The sequence below is a fragment of the Mycetomoellerius zeteki genome, unplaced genomic scaffold (genome assembly GCF_001594055.1).
Source record: "Mycetomoellerius zeteki isolate Tzet28-1 unplaced genomic scaffold, Tzet1.0 scaffold453, whole genome shotgun sequence".
Taxonomy (NCBI): domain Eukaryota; kingdom Metazoa; phylum Arthropoda; class Insecta; order Hymenoptera; family Formicidae; genus Mycetomoellerius; species Mycetomoellerius zeteki.
In genome coordinates, this window is record NW_017257450.1 from 19,161 (window position 1) to 31,184 (window position 12,024).

The 12,024-nt window shown below is 34.3% G+C and overlaps 1 protein-coding gene across 3 annotated transcripts in view; it reads left to right on the forward strand.

Moving 5' to 3' along the window:
• The first annotated feature begins 233 nt into the window (after positions 1-233).
• The window catches only part of LOC108726929 (uncharacterized), a 19,982-nt gene continuing 8,191 nt past the window's right edge, over positions 234-12,024 (forward strand). Inside the window, exons 1-3 of one of the 3 annotated variants that reach the window (XM_018454763.1) lie at positions 234-370; positions 5,887-6,100; positions 7,375-7,614. In XM_018454763.1, coding sequence (XP_018310265.1) covers positions 5,888-6,100; positions 7,375-7,614 — 453 coding nt within the window. In that variant the 5' untranslated portion in view covers positions 234-370; position 5,887. The remainder of the gene's footprint in view (positions 371-5,886; positions 6,101-7,374; positions 7,615-12,024) is intronic. The other 2 variants (XM_018454764.1, XM_018454765.1) reach the window with 2 other exon arrangements.

The window sequence follows — 12,024 nt, forward strand, 5'->3', positions numbered from 1 at the left end:
TAATGGATATATATCGTTGTGATGAAAGAATTCTAATGAAATTCCGTGTCGCGGAAGCTGCTAGAGCGCAAGAAAAAGTGAATTTGGATGTGCGTACAATCGATAAGTTATCAATTCGAAATGTTTCTTCTTTACTGTAAAGTGACTACGAAAAATGCTTTTCGTCCAAATAGATGACCTTTTGGAATTCTTGCTAATCGGCCTGATACGATTGGATAGTTCCAACGAAAATGGTAGTAAAGATGAGCGGTCATTGGCCGAACGGTTTACCCCCACATGTGTACTCACAGGCTATATAGAAGACCCCGTGAGGAATTTAATCTTCAGAACTGAGAGTCAGTGTCACGGAAATCTACCGAAAAGTAACTAAGTGAGTAATATAATTTTTCATTACTTTCGGACTCTCGCAGGATCACTCATATATCTATCTATTCATCTATCTATCTATCTATCTATTTATTTATCCATCTAACTATTCATCTATATATATAGATATATTCACATACATATGTTGTGTGTGTGTGTGTGTGTGCGCGTGTGTGTGCGTGTGTATACGTGTTTGCTTTCTTTGTATTTCTGCTCTGAAGAAATTATGTTAAAAATATCTCAAATTGTATGTAACTGTGATATTCATTTTTGAATATCACAGTTACAGAGAATAAAATATTTCATGTTTATTTATTGTTAATAAAAAATTATAGCAAACGCAAGTGTAAGCACTTTTGCCAAATGCTTAACTATATAGATAGTTAACTATATAGATAGTAAATAATGCGACTTTAAAGTCTAAGAAAAAACAATTAATTATGAATTTTGTTATTCGTGTTGTATATATATATATATATACACACACAATATTATTACTACACGATAGGTATATTTGTTACTTGAAATGTTTCCCTAAATACATATAGTTCATATTGTAATTTTATTTATTTATTATAATCTAATTATTTTTCCAAAAAGCTTATTTAAATCGAATCTAATATTTGCAATGCCTCTATTTTATTTATTATTATTATTATTATTTAACATAATTTATTTGATGTCTTAGTTAATAATTACTTACCTGTGTTTATCTTTACTTGATAGATATATTTGCCCCATACAGCACAGAATTTGTAGCAATATTGCTGCAAAATCTCTACAATATTGCTGCAACATGCAATGTTGCTGCAACTGTTGTGCAACTTTGTGCTGTAGGGGTGCATAATAAACTGATATATTTATCAAGCTTCGCGTTTTAAAGATATTCAGATAACAAAATGTCTGCAGTCTTCTAGCAGGCTGTCAGCAGATTCGAGCAGAAAATGACGGCAGTCTGCCATCAATTGCGTCCGCATTAGACTTTTGTTCTGTTAATATCGCCTATCGACATAATGTGAAGGCAAATTGTTGGCAGAAACTGAGCAGATCTTGCCGACTTATCTGATTCTGTTATATTTTTTTCTAGCAGTCTGTCAACAGTATTATGTACATCTAATTCTGTAACAATTCTGTTGCTATTTTGTTGACATAGTGTGTAGCAGACATTAAAAAAAAATCTACTTTTTACAGACTTGGCTATCTGGGTAAATAACTAAAAAATTATTTCATTCTCTTGCGAACAATGATTAAAATCGGAATAATTCTTTTGAACGTTTCTCTCACATAAAATATTTAAATAACACGTGAATATTTCTTATCATGTGTTAATTTTTTTCTCTACAAATAATTTTTCTGACTTAATTTCCGTCACTAGGAATTGTCATTACGGAACCACTCCCAATGACCTCATGAGAAGTATTTGCAAATTTTTTCCTACGCCAGATTTATCGCGTGCAACTAAGTAGAAAATGTTTGTCGCTAGGTGTAAAGATACAGTTAGAAACTCGTTTTGTAATTTTTTCGCCGTGACGTGTACCGTTTTCCAAAGGTGCGCCGTGCATCGTCGTTTCTCGTTGTCAGTGAGAGCAATCTTTCTCATTGCTTTCACAATCATCACCGATATTAACATCATTTAATTCATCTTTTTTGATTGCATCATTTTGTTTATAAACCAAATTTATATATTATCTATAAATTGACTATAAAATCATCATCTATGAAAGATATTAGCATGATCGTTTTAAGCATTAATTTTAAATGCCGATGATAATATTATCTTTTCGGTAAAGAGACGGACATGACATATTTATTAACTAAAAATGTTTTTTTTTCAAATTTTTTAAATAAAAAATGTTTAGATAAAATGAAGACATTGAAAATCGATAGATACGTCATTTTTCCTTGAATGCTCTTTAACCTTCTGAGGACCGGCATGTTTTTGATCGACTTTTTTATTTTAAAGATTAGAACTTTTTTGTCAATATCATGGAGTTGAGTGGCGAAAAAGGTAGCACCACTGTCGAGTCCCTAAAGAGGCCTCCGGTCCTCCAGAGATTAATTTCTACTGTTAGCTCGAAGTTGATGATATGAAAATCGAAGTTTTCAGGAAAAATAGTTAGTGTAACAATAATGCGATATAAAAAATTTTTCTCAAGTAACACAGCAGCGTCTGCGAAACGCTAAAAAAAGTTCTTATATATACACTTTTTTAGCACTTTCTTAACTCTTTGTACTAGTTGAGTTGATATAGGATAAATTTTTTTTCACTTAATACCATCGAATTTTATAGATCCATGAGATAATGAGATAATAAGAAATTTCTTAGTGATGTTATTATTTATATAAAATGAAAATCATATTGCGAAAAGTTTCTGAAAACGTTTGTAAGATAGATGCTGTTGACTTTACTACTTGTAGACTTTACTTGTGGACTCTACGATTTCCTCGATCATCGCACCGATTTGCTTCTTTTCTTGTACTTATTTTATTTAATTTTTTTTTCATTTTTTATTTTTTTCGGCGGACACGAGAACCGGTCGTCGCTACGATCGGCAGTAGGTCGTGACCGCCTTTTGGAGTAACGGTACTTGTCGGGTTCAACAAACCAGTACCGGCGTGCCATTGGCAAGTGGGCTAACGAGCGATCGGCATGCTTACCGTCGAGGCGACCTTAACCATTATGGCACACTTTCAGCAGCATCGTACAAACATTCTCGGCTTGTACTCTGCTACTATGTCCGCAATATGTATTCAATCGCTTCCGTCTCTTGTTCTGTTAAAGATCAAGGTGAAGCTCACGATCGTTTATCCCTCTAAATCCTATTATTTACAATCTGTATTCTATTTCGCAATTAAATAGAAAATTTAAGATTCAATATATCTACTGTAAATAATCTATCATATGCAATTTTATGTATCAAACTAAAAATATTATGGTTATAATAGCGTAAAATACATAAGATATACTATAATAATAACAACAGAATTAAATTAATAGCTGCATTAGCAGTTTTCTTCTTTAAAAAGAAAACAGACTTTCTTGTCAATTTCTTGTTTCAACACGAAATGTTCTTTCACGTTTCAACAGTATCTATAAACATTATAGTTATTTTTGTTAATATGATAATCGTATTAGTTTTGATCAGTATCTTCTAATGGTGGAAAAGAAATTATAGAGCAATCATAATTTTGTGTGAATACGTAAAAGTATTATTATCAAAGGATTTTTATTTTACTTGCGCAAATTTTAATCTCGTAATATGAAACACATAAAGAAATACATTTAAATATCAATTGAATTACTTTATCATTATTTGTCAGAATCATCGTTTTACGTTTAATTCAGCAACCGCAGCATAGGTTTCATTTCTAAATCACCTGAATTACTTCGTACTATATATCTTTTTCTGCTGAGTTTTCAAAATCAAGTTATCGCTCTATAAACATTAAAGTTTCTAACAGAATTTTTATATAAGTGTCTCTTATACATATAAATATACGTTCGATTATGTCAATGTGATATAAGAATAATAATTAATCACGGAATGGAAGTTATAGTACTATAAGTTATTTGTAACGCTATTACGCTTTCCTTATCGTTATTCTTTCATAACAACGATTTAGTGATGACGAATTTTTTTATAACTGTAATGGGTAAGTATCAGGGTTGGGTAAGTCATTCGATCGTCACTTGGAAACAGGGCCGGCGACTTCAGTAGGGTCGGTCTGGAGCACTCCATACATACAAATTTCTAAGCTATGGAATTCCATACATGGACGAGGTATGGATTTCCATACCTCGTCAGAAGTAATAGTGAGAACAAGAATGGAAGGCTTCATTCATAGTGCATGCATAAATGCAATCCCGATTTTAGAGGTAGTATCCTGATAGTTCAGTGATGAAACATCGGATGGCGCAAGTTACACGTACTCAACCTTACATAACTGAACACGCGCGTGCACATACATACACGCACATCATGGCTCATGCACATATATTCTAATATGGCTGCCCAACAATTAAGGACGAAATGTTATGTTGGCTACACACCAGCGCGATGTTTGTCGCGCGCGACATGCGATATCCAATGAGCGTACAGCTTTACCAATGTTCTCATTCTAAAACTATATGCTCATTGGATATCACGTATCGCGCGCGATCAATATCGCGCTGGTGTGCAGCCGGCATTATGTCTAATTCACCCTGGACGCGATGAGCGATGCGCGACGAGCGATATCCAATGAAACCTTTGCTTTTTCTCGCGTGACTTGACTGGAATCTTGTTAATTGTCCTGAAAGAAATATCTTTTACGGGAATCTCAGACCCTAAGTTGCAGAATCTAGTATTCCCGAATCTTCAGAGTACAGACTTTTTTTCTGGATTATATAATCACTGTAACAGGATTTTGCGATAGACAGATATGTTATTCGGCGACCCAAAAGTGACGATAAAAACGAAAATACAGTATGTAGTCGAAATTTTTCTCTGAATAGAAACTGATTAAATACTGATATGTCATAAATCCTTTTCTATCTAAAGAATATACATGAAAAAACAAATGAAACTCCATACATAGAAAAAATTTACTTCGCCGGCCCTGCTTGGAAAAATCACTCGTTATTGAAAAAATTAACTCGGTATTTGTAACTCATTACTTTTTAGTACGTCGATGCTTGTAACCAGATTATGTTACTCATTATTCGCTACAAATTATCTTTTTCAGTTGATAAACATAAAGCTCTATATTAATAAAAGTAACGCAAAAGTCCGCCATATTGGACCTAGTAACCATATATACCATACACCAATAATATTAAGGGCTTATTGAACTACAGACAATTAGGTCCAAAATGACGGTCAAAATAGTCAGTGGCCCGTATTCAGAACGCGCTTATAACGATGTTAGCGTGCTAACATACTACACTTTACGTCAGGCATATTATAGAATTTCAGAGATAAAAACGCGCTTTTATCGATAAAAGCGCGTTCTGAATACGGGCCAATAGGAAAGTTGTCGGCATTTCGACTCAGATTAAAGAAATGCGCTACTTTTATTAATATAGAGCTTTAAGTAAACGTGTAATGATGCAAGTGACTTTTCAAAATGACTTTCTCAATCTTAGCGCAATCTTAGCATTTAATTAATTATCATTATAACCATAAAAAATTGCAATGTCATTATTAAATTTTTATTATAGAAAGTAACGGAAAAAGTAACGGAATAGTAACTCTTCCATTTCCTAATCCTTGATAATTAATAGTATAATCCATGCACGCATGCATATGACTTTTGTGATACACCCGGCGAATTTGTATATCAGTATGAACACAATCGCCGGTTGTGAAAAGAATATTTGTAATTTTCACACTGTATAAATATTTATAGATTAGAAATTATGCTAAAAATGATGGTGAAAGCTCCTTTCGGCAAGAAATTTATTCTAATTTACAGATATTCTTACAAATTATATACAAATTATACAATGATTCAGCAAAAATGTCTCTTTTTTTATTACAGAATGCAATATAACCAATACATATCGCTCTGCTTAATCGCATTTGTCTTGGGACAAGTCGCGACATTACCGCAACATTCTCAATACACATTGCAATATCCGCAACAGTACCAACAACAACAGATCAGAGAAGAGAGAAAATTCGCTGAGAAACCAAATGCGATGAAAAAAGTGGCAATCGATGATCTCGAGGATATTAGCACTAATCAAATTCAGGTAAAAGATTCAGACACAGACACACACTCGCGCGCGCGTGCGCACACGCACACGCAAAGGTGCACAGGTATATGCACACTCACCCGCACGCACGCACGCACGCGCACGGACGTACGCGCACGAATAATTAATTTAATTTAATTTACTGTTTCTCCCATTTAATGTTTTCTATCCTCTATGAGGATACTTATTATGATATGTATTATGTGCGTTCTCATTATTATAGATGTTTAAATGGTAATGATTGTCAATATAAATTATTCAGAGTTTCGAATCAAGGATTAAGATAATGTTATCCATTTTAATTTTGAATAATTTCTGATGATTAATTGAACAAGTGACATGATAATTGATTTTAATTGATTAACTAACTTAGAATATATATACTATAATAGACATTACTAAAGATGATGTTTTATTGAGTATTAGCATAATAGATTCAGCATAGCTTCTTTAGCCCTGATTTGTTTAGTTGAATTTGTTTAAAGCCTTATTTAAAATTATAATTGTTTAATTTAATTATTATATTACTACGTTAAACATGCAATACAATCACAATAGTATATATTTAGGAACCGAAGGAATAATTGTTATCCGGTTTTCCGTTACACTTGTAATGTACAGTATCCACCAAAAGTTTTGGGCCGGCTGAATATCTTGGAAAGTATGTCATTTTTGAGAAAAACGTTTTAGACAAAAATTCCAGGATTTAAAAAGATCTTTAATGATCTTATCAATTTGACCTTGAATGGCGTCGCCAATGTCAAGTCAAGATCACATCGATTTGTACAAGTGTAACGGAAAACCGGATAACAATTATTCCTTCGGTTCTTAGATACATACTATTGTGATTGTATTGTATGTTTAATGTAGTAATTATATAATAATTAAATTAAATTAAACAATTATAATTTTAAATAAGGCTTTAAACGAATTCAACTAAATAAATCAGGGCTAAAGGAGCTATGCTGAATCTATTATGTTAATACTCAATAAAACATCATCTTTAGTAATATCTATTATATAGTGTATAAATTCTAAGTTAATGAATTAAAATCAATTATTATCATGTCACTCTTTAAAATGATCATTAAATAGACCTTTTTAAACCCTAGAATTTTTGTCCAAAACATATATTTTTCTCAAAAATATATACTTTCCGAGATATTCAGCCGGCCCGGAACTTTTGGCGGGCACTGTATATATCAAAATTTAGCAACTTGTCTTTTTCCCCACTATATCATATTGTGATATTCTATGGTGTTTCTGTGCAGGAAGGTAGTAGCAGCGGTTTCTCATGGTCTAATATGTTAGGAATGCTGATGCAAATGCTGCTAGGTCAGACCGGAGGTGTGGCCGGACCCAGCAAAAATGAGATAGATGATGGCACGACTGTGAGTCCATGGACCAATCTGCTTTCCGTGGGTCTGAGAGTTCTCACGGCATTGCTGGGTGGACCCCAACAACCGGTGGATGGTATTGACAAAGTGGATAATCAAAGTAGTCCCATGCAGGTAAGTAAAAATAATCATGACGTTCCAACGTTAAGGCCATCATCACACATACAAAAATTTTAGTCGTAATCATAAAGTCGCAAGCCAATCGAGCAATCACAATCAAAATTACGATCTCGCGTTTTAAAACGCTCGATTGTGATTGGCCGATTTGCTTACGGTCTTACGATTATGACTAAAATTTTTGTACGTGTAATGGCCTTAATGCCGCATGCAGCAGAACGCGGCAACGCTTGCCGCGCGGCGGAAGTTGCCGCGATAGCCGATCAACGTCTCGCTTGCTCGGAAGTAATAGATATATAATTTCCACCGCGCGATAACTGTAGCGTTACAGTGTCGTTGCATAGGCTTTGTACAGGACCGTGCAAAGGGAGGGGTGCTGAGGGTATACCGCAGGGTGGGTCTCCCGGAAAAGATCCGCAAGAAAAGAAAAGAATTATTTTTTACTTTATATAATAAAAAATAATCTAGCTGGAAGAAAAAATTCTCAAATATAGTCATAGCTTTAGGAATATATTTTACTCTGCCTGTAACTATGGCATCTGCTAAAAGAAGTTTCAAAGTAAATTAAAATTGATAAAATCATATTTATATTCTACAATTAATTGGGCAAGAAAAGTTAAATACTTGTGCAGCAATGCTTTCTATTGAAAATATAATTAAAGACTGTAATTTTTATTCCTTAATCAATAGTTGGATAGAGAAAAGTTTTTTATTTATAAACTTATAAAATTGTATTAGTAAAATTTATAAAAGTTTTTATTATGGTTTAAAGGTTTATAAAGTTAATTATACCGTAAAGATTTTATACTGTAAAGTTTGTAAAAATTTTAATTATACTGTAAAAATTTATAAAAATTTTAATTGTTTTGTCATTTTCAAAACTTAAAATATTTTAATATGAAATTTATGGACAGACAGGGTGCCACTTTTGCACTAGGACCCCCAAAATCCTTTGCACAGTCCATGGGGTCAATAATGAAACTTTTCACGCGAACTCGATTTTACCTAAAAATCATGGTGGAATTATAATTCCATCATGCTAACAATCACGTAATTTTCCCCCTAGAATAAAATCGTGAAAAGTGAAAAAATTTGCAATATTTATAGTAATCATTATAAAATATCTTTATTTAAAATACCATTACATGTATAATATACTATTATCACTTCCTCTTTATATTTTAAATATAAAATTTGTGTTAACACAATTTTAATCAATCACTTAATGTTACGCGAAACAAAAGTCACTAGTAAAACAGTGCTAACCACATTGTTTTTAAAAGGGAATTAACATGCGTACAATATATTTATCTTTCACTTTTAACCATCAACCAATTTGATTAAAAGGGAAAAGTGATGTACGCGTATTTCGTATTTTACTCTTTAATAAATATCTTGTAACTTCCATGCTTTGTGACCTCATGCGCATGTGCTTGGTTACTCTTCGAGCCAATCAAGTTCGCGAGACAGAGCGACGCTTATTTCTGCCAGATTCTTTCGTTTCATGTGCAAAAGAACGTCGCTCTGCTCCGCAAATAGAGATATTAAGCGTTAAAATTCACGACTATTGAGGTTTGGAATCAATAAACACTACTGTCTATTACACACTGTCCACATGACGGATTTCCTAATCTCAATAGTCGTGAACTTTAACACTTATCTCGGTTCGGGGGGCAGAGAGACACTTTTCTGCCAGATTCGTTCATTTCGTTATAAAACGCGTCGAATGAATGTATTTTTATCAAAATTTGAAGTGATAGAGAGAGACTGGGTATTCTATACCTTTATCAAAATAAATTCACGTGAAATTTTTCATTTTTGTGAAATTTTTTCACTTTTTCACATTTCCACTCTAGGGAAAAAGTTTCGTGATCGATACCCTGGTTTTGTATATGGTAAAAACTAAAAAAGCTGCACCACGACACTGCGCGCAGTAATGCGGGGTTTACAATAGAAGTCGTAGCGGTCGTAGGATCTTAAGTCATAAAAAATTGACCAATCTCAGAGTCGATTATTCTTCTGATATTCAACTGTGATTGGTTAATTTTCATCGACATCTAGAATGGACCGCTGATGGCAATGGTGGGGGTAGAAAGACGATTAGAGTGAGAGGCAGGATTCCTGCCTCTCACTCTAATCGTCTTTCTACCCCCACCATTGCCATCAGCGGTCCATTCTAGATGTCGATGTTAATTTTCTACGACTTAAGACTCTACGACTTCTATTGTAGACCCTGCATCATTGCGCGCAGTATCGTTGCGCAGCTTTTTTAGTTTTTACTCTATACAAAACCAGGAATAATGCTACAGTTAGTTCAATCTGATTGTAGGCCGGTATTCATAGTCAGATCTTATATTCAAAACCGTCTTAAGTACAGTCTTAACTACCGTCTTAAGATGTCACGAACCAATCAGAGGGCCGTCTTAAGATATTACTTAAGACGGTCTTGAAATAAGAATCGACTATGAATATCGGCCTAAGTGAAAACATCATTCTCATACCCCGAGATTGAGGGAGATTGTATACAATATATAATATCGAATCCCTTTAGTTGCATCCAGGGTCGCTATAGGTAGATTGTAATCTGGTATTAGCACATATAGCATGTAGATATAATGTATGTAAGAAGATTTTCGAGGATCTCTGTGAGATTTAGGTTACTGAGCATGTTATCTGAAATGTTGAGTGTCTTTGTCGCGAAGAATTTTTCTCTTTTCACAACGCGAAGAAACCAACGAAGGTTAGATTCACATATCTATAAACATGTATAAAGCTGATTCTACAATGAGTTGGTAGTCGGAAATCTTAAGTCTTAACCAGTTTTAACCTAAATAGGTGACTATGATTTTTTGCATCTACTAGGCTGTGTTCCAAATTGACTGCCAGTACTGAAAATCTATAGTGCACGTAACGTAAACTGTAGTATCTTCAGTGCTGGCAGTAAATTTGGAACACAGTCTAGTTATTAGTTGCACAGCGAGTCGTTTAACTCAAGTGGGAAGGAATAAAGTTGAATTTGGTCTTAAGGCCCGTCTACAATACACATAGTAAGCTTGGTTTAAGAAGTAAGAGTAAGAAATTGCAGTCGATTGTGAAAAGAATAATCGACTGTGATTAGTCAATTTCTTAGGCCCAGTTCCACAACTCATGGTTAACTCTTAACCGAGGTTTAACTTGTTTCTCATCTCTTTCCAATTCTAAAATTAGAAAGAGATAATGAATAAGTTGAACCTCGGTTAAAAGTTAACCGTGAGTTGTGAACTGGGCCTTATTCTTACTTCTTAAACCAAGCTTATACGGGGTCTACAATAGAAGTCGTAGCAGTCATAGGGTCTTAAGTCGTAGAAAATTGATCAATCACAGTCGAATATGAGAAGAATAATCAACTGTGATTGGTCAATTTTCTACGACTTAAGCCCTTACGACCGCTCGACTTCTATTGTAGACCCCGCATTACCTCGCAAATTGTAGACGACGCATTAAGAAAATCAGTAGTCTTAAGGCCATGGCACATAAAAAAACTTAAGACTTAAGACTTAAGCAGTAAGGATAGCAACATGTTGGATTCGCTACTGCTTACGTTATGGCCTTACGGTCTCTATTGTGATTGGTCGATTCCCTTACTGCTTAAGTCTTACGTCTTAAGTTTTTTTACGTGCCATGGTCTTTATACGCCGTCTACAATGAACAGTAGCAGTAGAGATTGTAACCAGTCGAGAGTAAGCTGGTTTTCCAGCTAAGCCATTAATGGTTAGTCGATGAACGTCAAATCGATGTTGATTCAATGTCGCTCGACGTCAAATCGATGTTGATTCAACGTCGATTGATGTTAATTCTATATTGATCGATCATTCACTTATAGCTAGAGATGTAACAGAGCGTAGAGTAAGTCCGTAAGCGAAATAGTTGAAATCCGCTTTTTCAATAGCTTTTCAATAGTTGAAATCCGAATTTCGCTTACGGACTTATTCTACGCTCTGTTACATCCCTAGCTATAAGTGAATGATCGATCAATATAGAATTAACGTCAATCGATGTTGAATCAACATCGATTTAACGTTCATCAACTAACCATTAATGGCTTAGCTGGAAAACCAGCTTACTCCCGACATGGTTACGTTCTTCTTCTTGAAATGAATGGCCTCGATCAGGGTCCATCAACTCCATTCATTTAACGTATCCTAGCGTTAGTGCTGCCATCTATAAGAGTGCCGTGAACTTCTTAGCTAAAATTTAATATGGCGTCAAACATGGCGTCAAAATTTAATATGGCGACAAACGTAAATGTGCTGTGTAATCTGGTGTAATGGTGTAATCGTAAACGATCGTTGAGTTCTGAAGAACCACTCGACCGCGGCGGACGCGTTTCGGATCGGGTGCTAACAATCGTATATTTTTGAAAGTGTT